This window comes from Oryctolagus cuniculus, chromosome 17, assembly GCF_964237555.1.
Source record: "Oryctolagus cuniculus chromosome 17, mOryCun1.1, whole genome shotgun sequence".
NCBI classification, from domain to species: domain Eukaryota; kingdom Metazoa; phylum Chordata; class Mammalia; order Lagomorpha; family Leporidae; genus Oryctolagus; species Oryctolagus cuniculus.
The window spans coordinates 13720544-13745481 of NC_091448.1; the positions used below are offsets into that span (position 1 = coordinate 13720544).

The 24938-nt window shown below is 44.9% G+C and overlaps 1 protein-coding gene and 1 long non-coding RNA gene across 3 annotated transcripts in view; one reads left to right on the forward strand and one right to left on the reverse strand.

Annotated features, from left to right (window-relative positions):
• PITPNC1 (phosphatidylinositol transfer protein cytoplasmic 1) overlaps window positions 1-8467 on the forward strand; it is a 277922-nt gene extending 269455 nt beyond the window's left edge. For both annotated transcript variants that reach the window (XM_070060432.1, XM_070060433.1), the window contains one exon: window positions 5493-8467. In XM_070060432.1, the coding sequence (XP_069916533.1) occupies window positions 5493-5498 (6 nt within the window). In that variant the 3' untranslated portion in view covers window positions 5499-8467. The remainder of the gene's footprint in view (window positions 1-5492) is intronic.
• LOC103351600 (uncharacterized) lies at window positions 65-24274 on the reverse strand. The gene is made up of 3 exons (XR_007911364.2): window positions 24161-24274; window positions 22340-22415; window positions 65-193 (listed from the first exon to the last, which is right to left on the reverse strand). It is a non-coding gene; the product is annotated as an uncharacterized lncRNA (long non-coding RNA).
• Between the last annotated feature and the right edge of the window lie 664 nt (window positions 24275-24938).

A 24938-nucleotide genomic window follows, 5' to 3' on the forward strand; every position in this document is an offset into this window, starting at 1 on the left:
AAAAATGTGTCACCCCCTAGAAGCTATGGGTGAAGTCACTGAGCTGGGTTTGAAGTTGGACAGTGTCACCTCTCTCTCTGTTCCTCTCTTCCAGCCATTTCAGTTCTTCGAAGCTGCTTCACTTGGGTGTTATCTGGGTCACAAAACTGAGATCATGGAGCGTGGAAACATTTTGTGGTCCTAGTAAAACAGCCTGCAGCATAAAAAGGCAGAGGAATAAAAATGGATGTCATATGTAAACTAGAACAATATGTCAGTAACTTTTAAAAACATAGCTAACATTCGCTTATTCATTCGAGGGAGGGCTTCTGGCTCATCTGCTATTTTAGTTTTCTATACATTTGCTTCGAAATGCTTTCTAAGGCTCTTTATAGCTGTCTTACCCAATCAGTTCCTTTTTGCTTAGGGTAATCTCAAGCTGGGGTTGCAGTATGTGCATACCCACAGTCTGAGCAGTGAAGGGGTGGAGAGCCAGGAATGTGCTGAGCTGCAACTGCCTGCGGCCTGGGACTTAGCCACACAGAGCCCCATGTTATTGAATCACATACTGGACATTGAGAACTGATCGCTTCTCAGTCTTTTGGCTAAAATCAAACATGGAAATTGAGAGCGAACTGTATGGTGTATGCCAGAATTTTTAAAAAGTGTTTATTTATTTTCATCTACTTGAAAGAGAGAGAGTAAGAGAGAGATCTTCTATCTCCTGGTTCATTCCCCCCAAATGCTCCATACAGCTAGAGCTGGGGCCAGGCTGAAGCCAGGAGCCTGGAACTCCATCCTGGTCTCCCACGTGGGTAGCAGGGGCCCAGCACTTGAGCCAACATCTGCTGCCTCCCAGGAAGTATTAGCAGGAAACTGGATCAGAAGTGGAGCAGCCAGGACTCAACTGCACATTCAGATATAGAACCCAGGCTGCTGCCTAACTCACCGTACCACAATGCCAGCCCAAGGCCAGCATTTTAAATGTAATTCTCTCTCAATCTTCCATACTAATGAAGAAAAGATGCAGCTAACAAAGAAAATGATATCAGCAAATAAATTATGTATATGCATCCTTAGCTAGAGCTGTGATTTCTTTAGGTTCCACCTTGAACCTGCCCGTCTGTTAGCCTAGGCTCCAGAATAATACAAGTTAGGCTTTTTAAAGATCACAAATGTGGTTATAGAAAATTGAGAGGTGCTGTGGCTGTGAATGGATGCTTTACAGTTGTGAGGCCTTCTGGTTGTTCTCCGGAGAGTCGCAGTTAAGTATTGAGAGCATGTCTTTGGAATGTTCCCTGCGAGGCTCGTGGGCTGCCGCTGGCCGCATGTGACTGCCCTTGAGGTCACTAGGCCCCTAACTCTTGCTTCCCACCTAGCATGCAGTGATTGGATTTGCAGAAAACTCTTTGGGCAAGATTTACCTGAAGTGTTTCCTCTCTGTGCACTCAGACCAATGCCAACAAAACCTCTCGCCTCCTTTCTCCTTCTACCAAAGTTAGAGACCCTCTCTTAGGAAACTGTACTTGAATTTCCTTCCCTCTTTTAGGAGTGTCAGACACCAGTTTCCCTCCATTGCTGGGAAAGCTGTTTATTGTAAATATCACCAGGCAAAGGAGGCCACAGAAATACTTCTCTATAGGGTAGGTAGCTCAGTACTTTTCTCATTCTAGAAGGTTCTGAAAGCTTATAGCCTAAGGCTCTGCTTGGCCTCCTTTTGGTCTTAACTCTGGTTATTACTATTATAAAGTCAGTTTACTATGTAGAAAGTGACAACCTCAGATGGTCCTCCCCATGGGAAAACCTGTGTTTTCTCTGGCTGTAACTGACGGCTTTTCCCATGACTCAGCACACAAGATGCCAGCTGCCTGAGAAGTTAGGCACAGTGGCTGTTTGAATGTGTACGTCTCCCTTATTCCTTGGAATTTCCTGATATTGTGGGTCATTTCTTTTTCCATAGTCTTTCTCCTCTAACATAATGAAAATCGGTTAAAAGCATGAGGCTGCCATCCACCATAAATAAAAACTGCATGAGAATAAGTCATCAGCCTGAGCAGAGACGAATTAGATTGGAGTGATGCAAAAGTAAGGTCCACAAACACAGCGAGAAGGAAATAACAACTGCATTTTCAGTTGAGTCTTTTCAAAGCCTTCAGGGAAGGAAACTTGGATAAGATTCTCCGTGCAGTAAATCAAACTGTGCACTGGATGGTTTCTGCCCCCTGCTGGATGTGTGGAGTAGCACAAAGTATTTGGCCACTCATTTACAAAGTCTAATTTTTCAAAGACAATATCCATTTATGATAGCAAAAACACACCATATCCCAATTCACTAAAATTCTTCTGAGTCTAGACTTTTTTTTAAGATTTGCTTATTTATTTTGAAAGGCAGAGTTACAGAGAGGCAGAGGCAGAGAGAGAGAGAGGTTCTCCATCCACTGGTTCACTCCACAAATGGCCTCAATAGCCAGGCTGGGCTGATCCAAAGCCAGGAGCCAGAAGCTTCTTCCAGGTCTCCCACATGGGTGTAGAAGCCCAAGCACTTGGGCCATCTCTACTACTTTCCCAAGCTATAGCAGAGAGCTGGATCGGAAATGGAGCAGCAGGGTCTTGAGCAGGCGTCCATATGGGATGCTGGCACTGCAGACAGCAGGTTTACCCTCTATGCCACAACGCTGGCCCCATGAGTCTCAAGTTTATTTTAAAGCAAATTCTTTTTAAAAAAAACTCACTTAGCTTAATAATCTCAGTATTTTTTTTTCTAAAATTTATTTATTTGAAAGGCAGAGTAACAAAGAAAGCAAGGGAGGGAAGGAGGCAGAGAGAGAGGAAGAGAGTGAGTAAGCAAGCTTCCATCCCCTAATTACTGTACCAGGCTGCACCCAGGAGCCTGGAACACCAACCTGGTCTCCCAGGTAGGTGGCAGAGACCCAAACACTTAAACCATCTTCCAGTGCCTTCCAGGCATGTTAGCAGGGAGCTGGATTGGAAGCAGAGCAGTTGTCACTCAAACCGACACTCTGATTTGGGATGCTGGAGTCATAGGCAGTGACTTAACCTGCTGAGCCACGCCAGGCCGAATAATTGTAGTACTTTTAAAACTTGATAAATTGTTAAATATAATTTTTGTTGATGTATTCAGAATTTTATATTAGGTCAATACAATAGTTGTTTTGCATTTCTTCATAAAAACTGTCCCCTTGTGTAAAGTTTTAATAATTATTTCCAGGAAATCCTCTGAAGGATTTTATTTTATCAGAAATCTATTTCTGGTCTACTCCGATGTTTTATGAGGACCTAATGATGAATACTGTTATTAATAATCACCCCAAACTTGATATTTCCAGAGTGGCCGTATTGTTTCATGCTAGTTTATCCAGGCAGTGGCATCTCATGAAGTTTCGACTACTTAGCACATGGTAGAGGACAAGAGAGTACGAAGAGGTGGCCTCTGGGCAGTGAAAATAGATGTAGAAAATCCTCAGGCAGCAGATCTGTATCTTGCTCAAGAATGAGCCTACAGGGCTTACTCCATTAAGCCTAGCTACTTGTATTCCCTATTGCCAGCAAATAAAAATGGCAAAGTATACCAGAAATAACCAGACTGACTGTAATTAATAATGAAAATATGAATGAGTCCTTGAGAATGAGAGAAGAGATACCAAAGAATAAAGAGCAAATGGACCTGGGAAAGAAGTGGCCACTGTATTGTTGCATAGTGATAATATTTCCCATCTAGTACATCTCAAATGCAGTAAGTATACACATTAAATACCCTGGGGGAAGATTTACACTTAAAAATATTTTTGCTTTCTTATTTAACACGGACATTTCAACTATCTGGAAAATCCACGTTTTCTGGCAATGCCTGTGAAAGGGGGCATTGCTGACTTATTTGCTGAATTTCCTGTAATGCTTTTTATCTCGTGAACAAAAGCATCTCACTGACTGACCCTCTCTTGCCATTCTCTATTCTTTCTCTTTCAAGTTCCTTTGAGAAATGGTTTTCTTTTCTTGGCTTTGAGATAATTAGTGGGGTTTGTTATTCTCTTACTTTTTTTTTAGGTTTATTTATTTATTTGAAAGGCAGTTACAGAGATGAAGAGGCAGAGAGAGAGGTCTTCCATCTGCTGGTTCACTCCACAGATGGCCGCAACAGCCAGAGCTGGGCCAATCCGAAACCAGGAGCCAGGAGCTTCCTTCCAGTTCTCCCACATGGGTGCGGGGGCCCAAGGACTTGGGCCATCTTCTACTGCATTCCCAGGCCATAGCAGAGAGTGGGATTGGAAGTGGAGCAGCCACATCTCAAACCAGCACCCATATGGGATGGCGGCACTGCAGGCTGCAGCTTTACCCTCTGTGCCATAGTGCCAGTCCCCTTCCTTGGTTTGATAGCAGAATTAAACACTGAACCTAAGCATGGATGGATACACACAGTCAGGAAATTAGTAACCACTACAGGAAATCAGTGCCCCTACACAACATAATATTTATTCCTTGAGTAAAAAGATAGCACGTTGAGACAGTCTGAAGATTTAGCTGCTTACCATGTAGAAGGCACATTTGTTCATTCATGATGTAAAGTTGACAGTAACACCCGGGTGGCCTCAAAAACTTCATGGAAAATGGGATTAAAAGGTAAGTTTATTTTGATACAAAAAAATTTTAAAACCATGTTTAGTTCTTTCATAATATACATTTTTTGTGAACTTTTTGGAGACCTCTTGTATACATGGATTTCAGACTTGGGGTAGGGGGCCAGAATTTGGCATAGTGATTGAGACACTGCTTTGGGACAACCACATCCCATATCAGAATGCCTGGGGTCCGAGTCCCAGCTCTGTCCCGACTCCTGCTAATGTGCAGTGCTGGAAAGCAGCTTTTGGCTGCGGTAACTGGACCCCTGCCACCCACATGGGAGACCTAGATTGAGTTCCTGGCTCCTAGGTTCAGCTTGGCCCAAGCCCTGGCAGCTGCAGGTGTTTGCAGATTAGAAATCTGTCTCTCTTTCTGCCTATCAAATTAAATAAATAAAACTTTAAAATAACAATTTTTGCCCCCAAATGAGCTTATTTTTAAATTCCATTTTCCATGAACTTTCTGAAATACCCCCCATCATGTTTCATTTCAGGGTGGTGATTGGGTGAGTTACTTTCTCTTGATGGGAGAGATGAGCAGGTCTGCTAACAGCTCCATATACCCAACGCCAGACCCAGAATCACACTCACACACACTCTGGGCCAGTGCTGTCCCCTCCTGTTAAGTCCTTATTGAGATTACTTAAAATACTCACTGCAGAGTGCTTTGGAAAATCTTGGGTGGACACTTGAGAAAGAATATGGTTTTCCTGGGTATGCCTCAGTAACAAGGAAAAACTGGGGGGTAGCATTTCAGTGATCATTAGGGTGGTTGATCTGAAAAGGCCCCTTCGTGATAGGCTTGATTCCTTTAAAAACAGGTAGAGTGATGAGGCCATCTGCAGCTCATTTTCCTGTCTGTGTTTCTCTTTGAAGACATGACAATGGATGAAGTCCGAGAATTCGAACGAGCCACTCAGGAAGCTACCAACAAGAAAATCGGCGTTTTCCCACCGGCCATTTCTATCTCGAGCATTCCCCTGCTGCCTTCCTCGGTCCGCAGTGCCCCTTCCAGTGCGCCTTCCACCCCTCTCTCCACCGACGCACCCGAATTTCTATCAGTTCCCAAAGATCGGCCCCGGAAAAAGTCTGCCCCAGAAACTCTCACGCTTCCAGACCCAGAGAAAAAAGCCACGCTGAATCTACCTGGCGCATATTCTCCAGAGAAGCCATGTCGACCCAAATCAGATTAACTTCATGTGAATATCTCATGGGGTTTTATATTTTCATTTTTGGGTGTTTTTTTTTTTTTTCAGGAATCTTCTGATATGGGAAAAGACTGGTTTGTCACTCAAACATGTTCCTTTGATCTCCAAGTGTGCATGTGGTCAAGTAATTCCAGATCATACGATTCCCTAAATATACCACACAGTATCGCAGTGGAGGGAAGACACAAGACTTGCAAAGGATAGAAGAAATTTTTCTGTAGCCACAGCTATAAAGCCAGGGAGAAAGCCTTGTTCTTGGGCATTTGATGGGATTGGCATGGACTTGGAGGGTGAATAAGTAAAAACTTGGTACCACTTTGTTACAAGGTGTGGTAAAATAGTGGAAGTTAATTTCTTCTCATCCAACCTGAAAGTCTCAAAAATACTCTCAGGCATCAAATACCTAACTGTTAAATTTTGAACTACTGGTAACCAATACTTGAATACCAATAGTTATTGAAATTCCTATTTTGATTAGTCTGACTCAGGATTTGGGGCCTAACTAACCCTTTAAATTTTTGGAAATTTTAATTATCAACCTATAGAGGCTCCAAGTGCAATTAATGATAACATATTTATACCTTGCACAGAATTTAATAATGATTCCACTTGTTGATATATTTTAATAACTTTCCCCTTTGTGCCCTTGGGGCCTCAGAAACCTTTTAGAATTGCATGGATGATGTTTTTTTGAATGATTTAGTTTAGGGTCCAAGAGACCCAGGTGAGGCAACCATCTTTTTCTCTCTACTGAGGTACCCACAAACATGGACTTGTCAACTTCCATCAGCCATTCAAATTCTCAGTATCTGCAATTAATTGAATAGAAGGCATTGAGTATTTGCCCATACAAAGAAGTTCAGCAGTAGGGTAGGCTAAATGGGCTGTAATGCCGTCAGAATGTCTGGTGTGTAAACCTTGGAAAAGAGTTGTCTCCCATCCCCCCTGGTCTTGGTCTTAAACTTTACACTTCCCTGGAACGGACTGCCTACCATCAGACCTTAGGAAAGACTGTCATTCTCTTGTTCCTGCCTTGAAATCCAAATATTGGGAATGTTGCAGAAACAGAGTAAACACAGCCAAGTGAGAGACAAGGATGAGCAGAATTGCTGGCTCCTATTGGTAGAGTACAGAGGAGTGAGAATGGACGCCCCATGCCTAGCTTTTTTCTCTGCAAGTACTAATAATGCAGGATTAGAATCAAGGTGGAAAGGAGGCAAGACCATTCATCAAAGTGGCAGAAAGAATTCTCCTTCCATCTGAAGAGAGAAACCTTTGCACCTCACTGCCTTTCGACACAGAGGGGAGGGCAAGCAGGATCTCACCATCGACTTTCTCCAGGAGAGGAAGAGCACAGGGCAACCGGGCGGCTCCGAGGCCCGTGCCCTAACCAGCCTTCCTGACCATAACCTCCAACCTCAGGAAAGGGACCTTCCCCAAACACAGATTCCAAAGGAAACAAAATAGACCAAGGAGCGTGATCTCCTTTCCTCACAGCCTCTCAGCCAATGGACCCTACCTGCTTCCCTCTCAGTGCTCAGCCCTCTGTGAGGTGACACACTCCCCCAGAGCAAGGTGCTGGCCCCGGGAGCCCAGCACCAAAGTATTCCAAGTCTAGGTCAAACTGTCTGGATCATTTCTTTCCCTATAGGTTGACTCAGAGGAAAGCAGTTGCACATAGCTTAGGTCAGCAGTGCATCTCCTCCCTAGCTAGGAATGATGTATCATAGTGAGACACCTTCTTTGCATGAAATGGAAGCATGATTTTTGCTTGTGGGAAAAACAGCTTTTTATCAAACCCCTCGAGCTTCTCAATGGCTCCCTCTGCTTAACGAGAACGTTTGGCTGTAGAAGCAAAATTCTACTCTCAGAAGACCCTGAGACAGTGAATGTCTTTGCTTTCCATTTGCAAGCTGAAATCAGGGTGGGAGTGGACTCATTATTTTCACAGAGAATGAATTTATTTTGTGCAGGTTGTGAACACATCTGGCACCTAATGTTTCCATGAATCCTGTTGCTATTTTTCCTCTTCATAAAGCAGCTTCTGCTGTCCAGGTCAACATGTAGGTGGAAATTCTATGTGCTTTAGAAAGCTAAAGTTTTGATTTCCTTTTCTGTGTTCTTGCTTTCGTAGCCAGCATAATACCACAGACATCCATTTCAAAGATAGTGCGCCTCTTAGCCAACAGATGTGTGTGCTCCTAATGTATGTTCACTTTTTCTGTCTACAAGTGGTTTGTGTGCATTAAATAAATAATGGGAGGGGTGCGCAGATATTCCCTTACCTGCTTTGAATAGTTAACTAGGCACAGATAACATCAATACCTTATAAAATTTGGTTTTCAAGTATCATTTCACTTTCTCCATACATGAATGTGTTATTGTTGGATAGAAAACTGCAATGAATGTGTGTATAGAACATTAATAATTCTTATAAGGATGGAAATTAAAAGGCTGCATGATGAAAATTTAGAGGAAAAAGGCAGAAACTTGAATTCACTAAGCATGTTCGGGGGAAAATAGAATCCTTAATTCAGTGCCTCTGTCTGCAATGTGGAAACTTTCAACTTTGTTCACCAAAATTGTATGATATCTGTGTGTACATATATATATATATAAATAAATAAATATAGTATAGTGGTCTGACACCACCATTTTTAAGTCTCTGGTAGCCAAATTAAAGCATCTATAGCATAATATGCATATTCACCCACACTTCCTCTCTGATAGTAGTGAAGACCATCAAAACACGCGTAGATTTCATTACTTTGGATGGAATTCCGATATGAAGCCCCTGTGCTTTCCTTAGCTCAGGAGGTCTGTGTTTTTATTGCATAAATGTTGTCAGAAATCACCTATGGAGATCACTTCATTCTCCCACTTCGAGGCTGTACTAAGACAAAAAGCAAAGGGGGATAGCAGTGAAGGAGATTGTGACTTTTTGGCGGCTACCTTTATAACAGAAACAATGAGTTCATGGATGAACTGATTTTTTTTTTTTTTTTTTTTTTTTTGACAGGCAGAGTGGACAGTGAGAGAGAGAGACAGAGAGAGAAAGGTCTTCCTTTTGCCGTTGGTTCACCCTCCAATGGCCGCCGCTGCAGCCGGCACACCGCGCTGATCCTGGCAGGAGCCAGGAGCCAGGTGCTTTTCCTGGTCTCCCATGGGGTGCAGGGCCCAAGCACCTGGGCCATCCTCCACTGCACTCCCTGGCCATAGCAGAGAGCTGGCCTGGAAGAGGGGCAACCGGGACAGAATCCGGCGCCCCAACCGGGACTCGAACCCGGTGTGCCGGCGCCGCAAGGTGGAGGATTAGCCTATTGAGCCACGGCGCCGGCTCGGATGAACTGATTTTATAAACCCTTCTGTTATGGCTTTGCCTCTGTGCGGGAAAACGGCTTTAACTGGTTTGGAGGTGTGTTTTAGCCATGATTAGGGTTGCGAAAAGGAATTAAGTAGTGCAGTTGTGGATATAAAACGAAGACACTTAAAAAACACAATAATACCCCCAGAAGTGATTATGTGACTTTCTTTCAAGACACAGTAATAAACAGTAAAAAGAATCTGTTCTGGAGTGTCTTGAGATATCATTTTTCTGTGAATACTCCAAAGCTAACATATTGATGTGTGCTTTATAATTTACTTTCTTTAGCATCTCTCCATGGCTCAGAGACAACAAAACAGTAGGTCACTGGCTGGCTTAGGTCAATAAGAATTTTCTTTTTTGAGCAGAACCAGAGTATAATTGACTGCATATAAGGCATAATCAGATAATCCAATAGAGAAGACTTGTCTAAATAGCTTTAGTACCTTTCTGAGTGTCTGACTCAGTGGGCTGTGACAGTCCACCATCTGAGCCATACTCTCTAAAATAAAAAGAAATTCTATCCAGTGACTGCAGCCTGATCATAGATGACTTTAGTCATTCTTGCTAAAACTCAAGTGTTGACAATAACACAGCGCTGGCATGCTGAGGAAAAAGTGTATTGGGATCTTCTGTGCTCTACCTTCGGAACAATCTGTTTGCATTGGAAACATAACTGTAAGCTTTTTAGGAGTTAGTGCAATAAGACAATGTGAATATGTTGAGAACTTTCCAGATGCCATTATTAATTGTCGTGTTGTTGCTGCTGTTGTTGTTGTTGTTAACAAATGCTTTAGGACACGCCTCTGAATGTTTTTGCTTTAAGTTGGAAGCATGTCTGTTGAATTGCAAGTCTCTCTATTCTGTGTATCACCAAGAAGAGGTTCTTGGAGTGGATGTTGTACCCATGTCACTTATGTGTAGCTTCAAGTGTAATTTTTAGTGTTTACATTTTGAGCTGGGATCTTGATTGGTGAAATTAATCCAGATACCACTGCCACTGCAGAAGGACCAAGTTCTGGAGCGCACAGTGTTGAAGACTACAAGCAAAGCAAGCACAAGTTAATCCTCCATCGGCCATCCTTCTGCGTCATTTTATGGCTGTTCGGTGTTTCCCCCCAGTTATTTATTATTGTTAATAACTTACTTTTTCTTACATTCTGTTGTAAATAAAGTACAAAGCAATCTTCTTTCCAAGTGCAGCTTCTCTCTCTTTCTCAGCTGTTCTTGAGGAAATGGTGGCAATTGTTAACTTGTGGCTTGATGGGAAAGAAGCCACAGAGGAAAAAAAGACAAGCCAGTGACCACTATTTAGACCCAACTTTTGGGCAGGGAAGTCTTGCCTGCTATGAGCTGCATGATGCCTTCAAGGCCAGATCCCTTGGTAGGAAAAGTCTGAGTTGTCTGCCCTAATTATCCACTACCCAAAGTGAATGCATAACCCAGTGGATACACACATAGACTCATCCATACACCCAACAGGCATAGGTTTCCCTTCATCAAAGGTGAGGCTACAGGGGCCAGCATCACAGTGTAGCAGGTTAAGCTGTCACTTGCAACACTGGTATCCCAAATCCAGAGTGCCTGTTTGAGTCCCGGCTGCTCCCACTGCTGATCCAGCTTCCTGCTATTGTGCTGGGGAAAGCAGCAGTTGATGACCCAGATGAGTGAGCTCCTGCCACCCATGTGGGAGACCCAGATAGAGTTCCTGGCTCCTGGCTTCAGCCTGGCCAGGATCTGGCTGTTGTGGCTCTTTGAGGAGTGAACTAGTGGATGAAAGGTATCTATTTCTAATTCTCTCTCTCTCCCTTCCTCTCTCCCTTCCCCCTCCCTACCCCGTCTCTTCATGCTCTCTCCTCTCTGTTGCTCGGCCTTTCAAATAGAAAAAAATAAAAATGTGAGGCTACACACCCAAGGGAATCTCTAAGAACATCACCAGAATCTCTCTCCTGCAGGTTGAGCTGGTTTTTAAGGTGAGCTTGAATCGCTCTGATGCCATTTCTCTGTTCACTAGCACCTGTTCTTTATACAAGGGTCCTCAGGGGAGGGTGAACATTTGGCCCACATCCCATATCAGAGTGCCTAATTCAAGTCTTGCCTCTGCTCCCAATTCTGGCTTCCTACTAACGCACACCCTGCAAGGCAGTGACTGATGATGGCTTCAGTTCATGAGTCCCTATTACCCATGTGGGAGCCCCAGATTGAGTTCCTGGCTCCAGGCTTCAGCCTGGCTCAGCCCTGGCTGTTGCAGCATTTAAGGAGTGAACCAGTGGATAGAAGGTTGGTGTCTCTCTCTGCCTCTCAAGTAAATTAATAGTTTTAAGGGGGTCCTCTGGGGATAAGGAGCATGAGGACAGAGATGCTTTATTGTCCCTGGTATGTTAGTCTCTTTGGAGCTTCGGCAGCAACACACCCCTCACTCCATGCTCTCCTATTCAATCCTCAAGCTAATGTTCACATATAGTTTCAATTGGATCAGGCACACAGCTTCATATAACACTGCACTACTGTAGACTTTCTACACTGCAGATTTTCCCCAAATCACATAACATCAATCCAATTAACTAAAACATGCTTGCTTTTGTAGCTTCCAATTCACCCGTTACCACCCCCACCCTGCCTGTTAATTCTTTATTCAAAACACACAAACTTCCCACACAGTTGCTGGCTGACATTCAGACAGTGAACTTGGGAACAGCCTGGCTGCTGGGGCTACACTATATGGGAGTGTTAAATATTTGGATGCCTAATGTTAAATATGTAGATGTTTGAACACCCCCAATTTCTTACTGTAGCCTTTAATCAAGTCATTATCTCACTTTAGCATTACTCTTAGACTCCTAAGCATGCACATTTTTCTCTAAAAGTTCCTTGTTGTGGAATGGTGAGTTAAGCCACTGCCTACAATACCAGAATCCCATATGGGAGCCAGTTCAAGTCCTGGCTGCTCCACTTCCAATCCAGCTCACTGCTAATGCACCTTGAAAGGCAGGGAAGATGACCCATGTACTTGGGCCCCTGCCACCCAATGTGGAAGACCCGGATGGAGTTCCTGACTCCCAGCCCCAGCTATTGCAGCCATTTGGAGAGTGAACAGCAGATGAAAGATCTCTCTCTCCCCGCACCCCCGTGTGTGTGTGTGTGTGTGTGTGTGTATACCTCTGCCTATCAAAATCGTACCAGGAAAAAAAAAAAAGCTCATTTCCATCATGACATTGCACTTGGAGTTTCTTTTTTAAAAAAAGATTTATTTAGGGGCTGACACTGTGGCATAGCAGGTAAAATGGCTACCTGCAGTGCCAGCATCCCATCTGGGCACCGCTTCGAGTCCCAGCTGCTCCACTTCCAATCCAGCTCTCTGCTGTGGCCTGGGAAAACAGTAGAAGACGGCCAAGTCCTTGGGCCCCTGTACCTGTGTGGGAGACCTGGAAGAAGCTCCTGGCTTCTGGCTTCGGATCAGCTCAGCTCTGACCATTGCAGCCAATTGGGGAGTGAATCAGCGGATGGAAGACCTCTCTCTCTCTACCTCTCCTTCTCTCTATGTGTAACCCTTTCAAATAAATAAATCTTTTAAAGGAAATATTTATTTATTTGAAAGGTAAAATGAGAGAGAGAGAGAAAGTGAGCAGGAGACTGGGAGACTGAGAGAAAGGTCTTCCATCTGCTGGTTCATTCCCCAAATGGCTGCAATGGCCAGGGCTGGGCCAGTTAGGAGCCCAAGCACTTGAACTGTCCTCTACTGCTTTCCCAGGCCTTTAGCAGGGAGCTGGATCAGAAGTGGACCAGCCAGGTGTTGAATCAGCACCCTTTTGGGATGCCAGTGCTGCAGGCAGCATCTGTACCTGCTCTGCCACAGTGCCAGCCCTACCTGGAGTTTCTTATATCCAACCTCCAACTGCACTATGTTCTCTCCAGTTCAGGATAAATCCTGTGTCCCTTCTCCAAGCCCTGTTCTGCAGATGTCACTGTCAGACCTGAAGCTTTGATGGCATTAGGACAAGCATCGACCTATGTGTGCATGCACACTCAGGTGTGTGTGTGTGTTTAACTCAGTGAGACTGACCCAGGCAAGCCCTACTGTCAGGCTTGAAGACTGCCTTTTTCTTAATTTATGGGTCCCTTGACATACCATGCTCCCATAAATTCTCCCCTCTCCACAGCATGCAGCCTAGTAGGATGTCTCACTCAAATCCAAACATTTAACTCTTGCCTGCTTCTGGGAACGTTGGAAACAAGCTGGCACAGCACGTTAATGCTCTTTCCCTGGTCCCAGTATTGAGGAACTGAGCTAATGTGTAGCCAGAGAAACTGGACCAAGCCTTGGAACTTTCTAAATATGGCCACTCAGTGCAGCAACATTGATGCGTTGAATAAAGTGCTTAAAACATCAAAGGTAATTTTACTTGACTCTAAGAACCAACTCTCTGCACCAAAGATGGACACAGAACACACAACAGATATGGATTCCTCACTTCCCCTTCTTTAACTTAAAGAAGAGAGGTTTGGCCATTCTGTCACTGGTGGATGTTTGAGGGGAATAGCCAAATCAGGACTTTTGTAATTTTTTTTAAATCTTATTCCAAAAATAACTTTCCTGCTCTCAAGGGACTCTCCGTGCAAGATGTTGGCAGTTGACTGCTCATTAGCAACTCCTGAGAATCACTGGGTGCCCTTAAGCCTACAAGGGATTCCATCCAGAACATTCCAAAGATAGCCCATTGCTCCTTATGTACAGTATGGGGTTTAAAAACATTATCAGTGCTGAAAGTGTATTTTTTCTCTTCTCAGAACACAGCTTGAAAATCTAGAGAGATTTCTACAAGTTTGACATTTATTGTCATCTTGGAATGATCCTACTTATTTAGCCATTTTGTTAAAATCTATGATATAAACCCACTAATTTGACTTTTCTTGTTGCCTTCATTAAATCCTTTAGAAATGGCTTTCTCCCCCCTATGGAGCATCACTCAAGATGCCTTTCTCCCAAATGCTTCTAGGATTTTGAGTTGTTTCAGAAATACCTTTGCATTTTGGTACACAGCATGTCTGTCAGTTTTCACAGCTATGTAAAAGTCCTCTGGGTTGAAAATCCATAATTTAAACATTCCTTTATTACTTAGCATTGAGGTTATTTTCTGGATTTTCATATGCACAGTGCTGTTAGGAACATCTTTGTAACACAGTTTATGTCTTCCTTTCAATTATCTGTTTTGGTTAAACTCTCAGAAATTAAATGACTGGATCAAAGGATATGAATATTTTTATGACTTTGGTAATTACCACCAATATCCCTTCCAAAAAAAAGCACAATTCACTGACAACATGTAAGTAAGAACATGTGTCTTTTCTAACAAGTTCTTGTAATTTTAAAAGTTCACTACTCTGAACTTGCTAACCTATTGCCAGGACTCAATTCCCATAAAAGTCCTTGGTTGGTTTTTTTATTAATCGGCCAAATACTCATACACTGGTTTTGAGTGCTTGTGTGATGAAGGGACAGGAACCCTAGACCAGGAGGAGATGTCTGATTTCTTTAGGAATTCAGTACCTTCTCCAGGGTACTAAACTACAGAAACATTTGACTGTCTACTACAGAAACAAAAGCCTAACTCAGCATGAAGAACTGCATTTAATTGAATAAACTAACATCAATTCTAAGTCATTCTGTTTTCACACTTTCAGTGTTAACAAACCTTGAGTTGTATCTTTATCTGAGGATTTACTGGAAATCACCACAGAAATGCCAAGGAGGGTGGTGTGGTTTGGTTTGGATTGGGTTGGGCTGGGTTGAGTTGGGTTGGTTTTTAACTGAGAGAATCCGAATCAAAATTGAAGCTCACTGTTCCTTTAGAATTAGTGATTCCCTGACAGTAGCAGCACCTTGGTAAGGTCAAAGCAGAGTCCTTCCTAAGTCTTTCCTTTAACTTTTTGGAAAGAACACGATAACAGATCACATCTGTGTGTGCCACAAGGACGCTAACGGCCTGTGCATCCTGCTGCCTTGAGCCAGGTCAGAGCTGCTCCTGAGAAACAGAATCCTCCCCTGGAAGCGCTGTGGTCATTCCTCACACATAGCAAGGACAAGGGACACAATCTATCCTCAAGTCAGTCTGTAATATGACCACAGTCTTTACCTCTTTATTTTTGGTGTTGTGTATTTGTCTTCATTTTTCATTTTGAAATAATTAGATTTGTTGGAAGTTACAAAGAAATGTGTAGGACTGACCTATACACCTTTCCTCCAGTCTCCCCTACTGGTGACAGCTTATATATATAATAGTACAATATCACAATCAGGAAAGTGACATTGCTACTACCCATGGAATTTATTCAGACTCCACTTTCACATGCACTCGTGTGGGGGCGGGGGGGTAGTCCTAGGCAATTTTATCATCTATGGAGTCTCATGCAACTGTCATCACTGTCAAAGTATAGAACTGTTTCTTCACTACAGGATTCTCCCATCTGGCCCCTTTAAAGCCACACCCACCCCTTGTTCCAACCCCCAAAACCATTATCTTTTTTTTTTTTTTTTAGATTATTTATTTAATTTACTGGAAAGCCAGAGCTAGAGCTAGAGAGAGAGAGAAAGAGATTTTCCAACACTGGTTTACTTCCTCGATGGCCAAAATAGCCACATCTGGGCCAGGCAGAAGCCAGGAGCCAGAAGCTCCAACCACGTGGGTTGCAGGATTCCAAGCACTTGGGCCATTTGGGAAGTGAACCAGCAAATGGAAGATATCCCTCTCTCTCTCTCTCTCTCTCTCTCTCTCTCTCTCTCTCTCTCCCCCCTCTGTTTCTGTAACACTGTCTTTCAAATAAATAAATCTTAGGGAAAAAAAAAAAAAGAAAAGACCCTTTTGATTAATACACAGCAGTTTAACTAAAAACACTAACATTTTTGCCGGCGCCGCGGCTCAATAGGCTAATCCTCCGCTTAGCGGCGCTGGCACACCGGGTTCTAGTCCCGGTCGGGGCGCCGGATTCTGTCCCGGTTGCCCCTCTTCCAGGCCAGCTCTCTGCTGTGGCCCAGGAGTGCAGAGGAGGATGGCCCAAGTGCTTGGGCCCTGCACCCCATGGGGAGACCAGGAAAAGCACCTGGCTCCTGGCTCCTGCCATCGGATCAGCGGGTGCGCCGGCCACAGCGCACCGGCCACGGCGGCCATTGGAGGGTGAACCAACAGCAAAGGAAGACCTTTCTCTCTGTCTCTCTCTCTCACTGTCCACTCTGCCTGTCAAAAAAATAAAATAAAATAAACACTAACATTTTTTCCATTGGGATTGCAAAGTGATACCCACTACTTCAATGGGAACTCTTTGATGATTCCTTTTATATAAAATTAGACCAAAAGTACCAGAGAAGCAGACACAGCTCAAAAGCATACCTCTTCCAATCTAGATCCAAATAAGAGTCAATGATTTTTTTAAATATGTATTTGTTTATTTAAAAGGCAGAGTTACAGAGAGAGAGAGAGGCAGAGGCAGAGAAAGAGAAGTTTTCCATCCACTGGTTCACTCCCCAGTTGGCCAAAAAGGCTGGAGCTGCACTAATCCAAAGCCAGGAGCCAGGAGCCTCTTCCTAGTCACCTACACAAGTGCAGGGGCCCAAGGATTTGGGCCATCTTCTACTGCTTTCCCAGGCCCTAGCAGAGAGCGGGATTGGAAGTGGAGCAGCCGAGACTCAAACCAGCGCCCATGTGGGACGCCGGCACTGCAGGCGGCAGCTTTACCACCACACCACAGCGCCGGCCCCAACACTCAACGATTCTAAGTGCTTCTGATGAGATCCTCTCCATGCTCTCCCTATGTACTTTTCCTGATGCTTCAAACAAAAACCAAGGAAAAAATAGTTTAAAAGGTATAAGCCCAGGGCCGGCGCTGAGGCGCAGCAGGTTAACACCCTGGCCTGAAGCGCCAGCATCCCATATAGGCACCGGTTCGAGACCTGGCTGCTCCACTTCCAATCCAGCTCTCTGCTGTGGCCTGGGAAAGTAGTGGAAGATGGCCCAAGTGCTTGGGCCCCTGCACCCACGTGGGAGGCCCGGAAGAAGCTCTTGGCTCCTGGCTTCGGATCGGTGCAGCTCCGGCCATTGCGGCCAACTGGGGAGTGAACCAGCGGATGGAAGACCTCTCTCTCTCTCTCATTCTCTCTCTCTCTCTTCCTCTCTCTGTGTAACTCTGACTTTCAAGTAAATAAATAAATCTTAAAAAAAAAAAAAGGTATAAACCCTCAAAACCTCTAGGCAATAATAGGAGAGCCTTTCTCCCTAGAGGGAGGGAGCACACTGGGACCCATCAGGGAGATCACTAAGATTCCAAATGGAATTTTTCCCTTTTCTCTTAATTTTAGGCATTTCGTCTGCATTTTTCTCTAATGTTTTTTTTTTATTTATTATTTTTTTTTTGACAGGCAGAGTGGACAGTGAGAGAGAGAGACAGAGAGAAAGGTCTTCCTTTGCCGTTGGTTCACCCTCCAATGGCCGCCGCGGCCTGCGCGCTTCGGCCGGCGCACCGCGCTGATCCGATGGCAGGAGCCAGGAGCCAGGTGCTTTTCTTGGTCTCCCATGGGGTGCAGGGCCCAAGCACTTGGGCCATCCTCCACTGCACTCCCTGGCCACAGCAGAGGGCTGGCCTGGAAGAGGGGCAACCGGGACAGAATCCGGCGCCCCGATCGGGACTAGAACCCGGTGTGCCGGCGCCGCTAGGCGGAGGATTAGCCTATTGAGCCGCGGCGCCGGCCTCTCTAATGTTTATAAGTGGCCTCCAGTCACTTCTCTGTGTGGGTAATGACTCACAGACACCCTGCTCCTTATCCCTGGTCCCAGCCACTGTAAGGGCCTCCACTGCATCTCCAATACCTGCCCTCAAATTCACTTCCTGCATCCCTAGCTTCACTCCACACCCCAAAGCCCCACGACAGCCTTCATCCCTCCGTGACATCCTCGCCTCCACTGAGACAATGGGAGCTGCCATCTTTTTTCTCATTTCTAGGAGATAAAGGTGTTTTTCTATGTCAAAGAACAAAATCATAACAACTTAAAGATCAAGGTTTTCTCATCAATTTTAGACTTGAGCAACATTTCATCCCATAAAGTAGAATAAATGTTCCAATGAACTGAGCACAGGAATCTGGTTTTATAGACAGTAAAAGGGGCAGGGGTGCAGGATTAAGATGCTGACTGGGGTGCCCGCATCCCAGATCAGAGTGTCTGGAGAGAGCACCAGCTCCTGCATTCCAATTCAGCTTCTTGCTAATGCACACTCTGAGAGGCAGCAGGTGACAGCTCAAGTGTTTGGGTCCCTGCCACTCATATAGGAGTTCCAGAAGGAGTTCTCGGTTCCTGGCCTTGACCTGGCCCAACTCTGGCTGAGACAGATTTGGGGAGTGAACCAGTGGGTGGAGGATTTCTCTGTCTCTCTCTTTGTGCTTTTCAAATAAAATGAAAACAGGGGCAGGTGCTGTGGCACAGTGGGTTAACGCCCTGGCCTGAAGCACCGGTATCCCATGTGGGCGCTGGTTTGAGACCCAGCTGCTCCACTCCGATCCAGCTCTCTGCTGTGGCCTGGGAGAGCTGTGGTGGATGGCACAAGTCCTTGGGCCCCTGAACCCGTGTGGGAGACCTGGAGGAGCTCCTGGCTCCTGGCTTCATATCAGCACAGCATTGGCCATTGCAGCCAACTGGGGAGTGAACCATTGGATGGAAGATCTCCCTCTCTCTCTGCCTCTCCTCTGTGTAACTGACTGTCAAATAAATAAATAAATCTTTAAAAAAATAAAATGAAAATAAACAATTAATTAAAAGAAAGTATTTTTTTTTATTTTTTGACAGGCAGAGTGCACAGTGAGAGAGAGACAGACAGAGAGAGAGGTCTTCCTTTTGCCGTTGGTTCATCCCCAAAGGCCGCTGCGGCACACCGCGCTGATCCGAAGGCAGGAGCCAGGTGCTTCTCCTGGTCTCCCATGCGGGTGCAGGACCCAAGCACTTGGGCCATCCTCCACTGCCTTCCCGGGCCACAGCAGAGAGCTGGACTGGAAGAGGAGCAACCGGGACAGAATCCGGCGCCCTGACCGGGACTAGAACCTGGGCTGCCGGCGCCGCAGGCGGAGGATTAGCCAAGTGAGCCGCGGCGCCAGCCAGAAAGGAAATTCTTAACACATGCTACCAGATGAATGAATCCTAACACATTATGCTAAATGAAATAAGCCAATCACAAAAGGAAAATTTTGTATGATTCTACCTTTATGAGTTGTTGAGAAGAATCAAATTCATAGAAATAGAAAGTAGAATGGCAGTTGTCAGGGAATGTAAATTATTATTTCACAGGTTCAGTTTGGGAAGATAAAAAAGTGCTGGAGATGGACAGCTATAAAATAATGTGCTTAACTGGTTAGTGGTTTCAATGGTTAAAATATACATTATGTATATATTACCACAATAAAGAGATAACAGACCCAGCCTTTGGGTTTTGGCTAGGAGAATGCCTGCATTAGGATGAAATGTATGCACCACTGTTTAGCAAAAAATCTTAGATTCTCCCCTTCTTTCTGTTTTTGCCTTGGAGGAACCATTTTCAGAGGTGTCTGCCTGAACTCTACTGTGGTCTGAACATTTACATCAAAGGCGTTTTGCGATTCTAAAACTAGAAAATCTATCTCAAATAATCTTAGACCTTATTCAAGAGCTACTACAACGTTAATATAATATGCAGATTTGGTGGGATCACATATCTGCTGTCTACTTTCTTGGCAGAATACTCAGCCCTTCAACTGTTTCCTTTGACAAAGCATTTACTATACCCCATTCACACAATGCTTGCATCACCATCTGTCAACCTTCTGTGACAAATCCGTAATGGGTAACATCCTCCTTTTTGAATACGATTAGGCATCCCTTCCTCCCCCATTATAAAATTAGCCACTGTATATTTATCACCTGCTTCTATTCTAGGAATTGAATGTGAGAGGTGGTATCCTCCCCCAGTGTTCACTGCTAGGCAGCCAGGAAGCATAAACATAACAAACAATCCAGATAGAACATCTATAGCACACGGAAAAACATACAGGGTCATAGCTGCCTTTGAAGACTAGCTTTTCAATGTCTAACAAGTGACAGCCCTGTTCTTGCTCATTGACCTTGATGGATGCATATTGGAAGTGGGACACTTTGACCCAGCTAGGTTACAGAAGACTTCTAGTTCCCTTATCACAGCTGGTGTCCTTTCCAGAAAGAATTGCAATCTCCTTTAACATTTTACCAAACTTATATTCAGGTGTACAGACAAATAAGCAAGTTCAGTACCAGCATTCTCCACCAGTAAGACTTTACCCTAATAGATCACGCAACATAAGGGTGATCTGTCTAATAAATGCATATTAAGCTCCTTGTATGGATCAGGTACAAATGCTGGTGCCATGTGCCAGTTTGAGTCCTGGCTGCTCCTCTTCCGATCCAGCTCTCTGCTATGGCCTGGGAAAGCAGTAGAAGATGGCCCAAGTGCTTGGGCCCCCACACCCACATGGGAGACCCAAAAGAAGCTCCTGGCTCCTGGCTTAGGATCAACGCAGCTCCAACCGTTGCAGTCATTTGGGGAGTAAACCAGCGGATGGAAGACCTCTGTCTCTCTGTCTCTCCCTCTCTGTCTGTAACTCTACCTTTCAAAATAAATAAATAAAATATTTTTAAAAAACCACATCAAGACTAGATTTTAAAAAAATGCTGGTACCATAAACACAAAAATATGACTTCACTAATTTAATCAAAAAACTGTTTTTACTGAGTGCCTATAAAGTACTAGGAAATGAGAGAGCATAGGTGAATATGACAAATGGGATGGAAAAATCTGTCTCTCTCTCTCTCCCTCTGTGTGTGTGTGTCTACCTTTCAAATAAATACACAGATCTTCAACCATTTTGATTGCCAGTCCCATTATCCTTTCTAGGGTTAAGATATGAGTCAGGGGCAGGCATTGTGGCATAGCGGATAAAGCCTTTGCCTGCAGTGCCAGCATCCCATGTGGACGCTGGTTCTAGTCCCGGCTGCTCCTCTTCCAATCCAGCTCTCTGCTATGGCCTGGGAAAGCAGTAGAAGATGGCCCAAGTTCTGGGGCCCCTGCTCCCACATGGGAGACCCAGAAGCAGCTCCTGGAGCCTGGCTTCTGATCAGTGCAGCTCCAGCCTTTTTGGCTATCTGGGGAGTGAACCAGCAGATAGAAGACCTTTCTCTCTCTCTCTCTCCTTCTCTCTCTCCCTCTCTCTCTCTCTGCCTCTCCTCTTTCTGTGTAACTGTGACTTTCAAGTAAAATAAATAAATCTTAAAAAAAAAAAAAACACTAAGGATTTTTCCATTCACCATGGAACTATCCAGAAGCTACATGACATATAGTACCAGATGGGAGAATCTGTTTATCTTTTATTAAGCTAAACATTAAAGAGATTTGAAAAAAAATAAAGCAGTGCCACTCTTCACATGAAATTAGCTTTCTAAAGTAATTTTTATAAAGATTTATTTATTATATTTGAAAGGCAGAGTTACAAAATGAGGAAGAGGAGAGATCTTCTACCCACTGGTTCACTCCTCAAATGGCCACAATAGCGGGGCTGGGCCAGGCTGAAGCCAGGAGCCTGAGCTTCAAGGGAGTAGGGAGCTGGATAGGAGGTGAAGCAGCCAGGACTTGAACCAGCACCCAATGGGATGCTGGTATCGCAGGCAGCAGCCTAACCCACAGCACCAAAACACCAGCCCTTAAAGTAATTTTTAATGATTTATTTATTAATTTGAAAGCCAGAGGGACAGAGAAAGCGAGAGAGCTTCCATCTACTGGTTCACTCCCAAATGGCCACAATGAGCAGAGCTGGTCTAGGCTGAAACCAGGAGCCTAGAGCAGCTCCATCTTTCACATGGACAGCAGGGGCCCCAGCACTTGGGCCATCTTTCACTGCCTGCACAAGTACATTATCAGCGAGCTGGATCAAGAACAGTGTGGTCTGTACTTGAACTGGCATTCCAATATGGAATGCTGCCATCATAAGCGATGGCTGAACCTGCTTCACCACAGTGCCAGCCCCTAAAGTATTTTTCATTTTAAAAAAGTGGTAAATGTTATACCTTTGAGAAGCTACTTATGAGGGAAGAAGGTTTCTTTCAACTTACAGTTTTGGAAGTTCACTATATGAGATCAGATAACCCCATTGGACTGACAGCTGAGGAGGGTGGTGGATGGTAGAACCTGTGAGGAGGGAGGATCATGTAGTGAGCCAGGAAGCATAGAGAAAGGACTATAGTCATCCAATGGCTATGTGATTTTTGCTTATAAAATCCCCATGGTTTCATCACGGGGGCTCCACCCTCACAACCTAGTCCATTCTGGCCACTTCTCAGAGGCCTCACTTTCAAACACTGTGGTTGGATCAAGTCTCTACCTATGACTTTGCGGTGTTTTCCTTTTGAAGTTTCTATATTTCTATTTATTTGAAAGGCATAGCAACAGAGGCAGAGATAAAAAGAGAGAGATCTTCTATCCACTGGTTCACTCCCCAAAAGCCCAAAATAACCAAGGCTGGGCCAGGCCAAAGCTAGGAGCCAGGGACTCCAACAGGGTCTCCCACATGGGTGGCAGGAACTTGGCCATCTACTGCCTGCCAGGGTGTGCATCAGCAGGAAGCTGGATCAGCAGCAGAGCGGGTCTGGAACCAGGTATTCCAATGTGGGATGTGGGTGTCTCACCCAGCAGCTTAACTCACAGCACTACAGCACCCTCCCACCTTTGAAGTTTAAATATCTGCATGCTTTGGGGAATCAAATAATAGTCAAACTATAGCAACATGTACTGAAATTATTCAAAATGAATAAGTACATATTTTGATATCTGTTTCAATTTCTAATACAGTAAATATCTAGATAGCCCATATAAACAAAAGCTCTTTGATGTCCTCAATAAGAGTGTAAAAATCCTGAAACCAAAAAAAAATCTTGATACCATTGGTTCGGTGCCTTAAAAACACCAAATTTTGGGGCCAGCGCTATGGCGCAGTGAGATAACACCCTGGTCTGAAGCACAGGCATTTCATATTGGTGCCGGTTTGAGTCCCGGCTGCTCCACTTCCGATCCAGCTCTCTGCTGTGACCTGGGAAAGTAGCGGAAGATGGCCCAAATCCTTGGGCCCCTGCACCTGCGTGAGAGAGCTGGGAGAAGCTCCTAGCTCCTGCTTGAATCTGCACAGCTCCAGCCGTTGTGGCCGATTGGGGAATGAACCATAGGATGGAAGACCTCTCTCTCTCTCTCTCTCTGCCTCTCCTCTCTCTGTGTAACTCTTTCAAATAAATAAATAGGGCCGGCACCGCGGCTCACTAGGCTAATCCTCCGCCTTGCAGCGCCGGCACACCGGGTTCTAGTCCCGGTCGGGGCGCCGGATTCTGTCCCGGTTGCCCCTCTTCCAGGCCAGCTCTCTGCTGTGGCCAGGGAGTGCAGTGGAGGATGGCCCAGGTGCTTGGGCCCTGCACCCCATGGGAGACCAGGAGAAGCACCTGGCTCCTGGCTCCTGCCATCGGATCAGCGTGGTGTGCTGGCCGCAGCGCGCCGGCCGCGGCGGCCATTGGAGGGTGAACCAACGGGAAAGGAAGACCTTTCTCTCTGTCTCTCTCTCTCATTGTACACTCTGCCTGTCAAAAAATTAAAAAATAAATAAATAAAATAAATAAACAAACAAACAAATAAATAAAAACCACCAAAATTTGTGCCTTCTCTCTTAAGCGAGTCACAAATTCAAATTCAAATTTATAACTAAGCCTACACAATTTATTCATTAGTTCCACAAATATTTATGGGACAGGCACTATGCCAGACACTAATGATAAACCAGAGTTCCTTTAAATAAATAACTATATAATGGAGCAGATACTCGAATAACTAGGCCACCTCAGTAAGAGAGAACGCATGTTAAAATAACACCCTGAAACCAGACATTCAGTCACCTCAGAGAATCCAAGAAGACTTCCTGGAGTAGTCCCAGCAGAGACATGGAGAGTACGCACTGAACAAGGCTGACTGTGCTAGGGAGGAAAATGAAGTTTTCACAAGGGAAGAGATCACCTGGGCTGAATCTCAACACAGACAGTATTGCCTTTCCAAACAAAGGAAACACAAGTTGCAAAGTCAAATTCTTTGTCACTTTGAACATGCTTGTTGGCCATTTTAAGAATTGCCTGCAGGGCCAGTATGGTGGCTAGGGGGTAAAGAGGTATCCCATATGAGCCCCAGTTCAAGTCCCAGTTTCTCTGCTTCCAGTCCAGCTCTCTGCTAACGCTCTGGGAAAGCCAATGGAAGCTGCCCCAAGTGCTTGGTTCCCTGCTGGCACAAGGAGACCAGGAAGAAGCTCCTTGGCGCTGGTCTGGCCCAGCCCCAGCTGTTGCGCCCGTTTGGGGAGGGAACCAGAGGATGGAAATCTGTCTTTCCTTCTTTCTCTGCACCTGTGCTTTTCAAATAAATAAAATTTTAAAAAAAATCCCTGTATTCGATCCCTTCACAGTAGCTTCTCCAACGTTGTGGGGTTGTGACAGGGAAGAAACCGCACACTGGGTCCACTGAGGCATCTCATCCCACGCGGTACACGTGCTTCGCGCAGCCGGTGAGGATGCCTTCGCCTCAGAACGCGCACAATCGGTCTTTCCTGGTTTGATTTTTCCGCATTATTGATGGAAAAGGCCAAGCTCATCTTAGAAACACAGGTTTCTCGCGCACACGAAGTCTTGC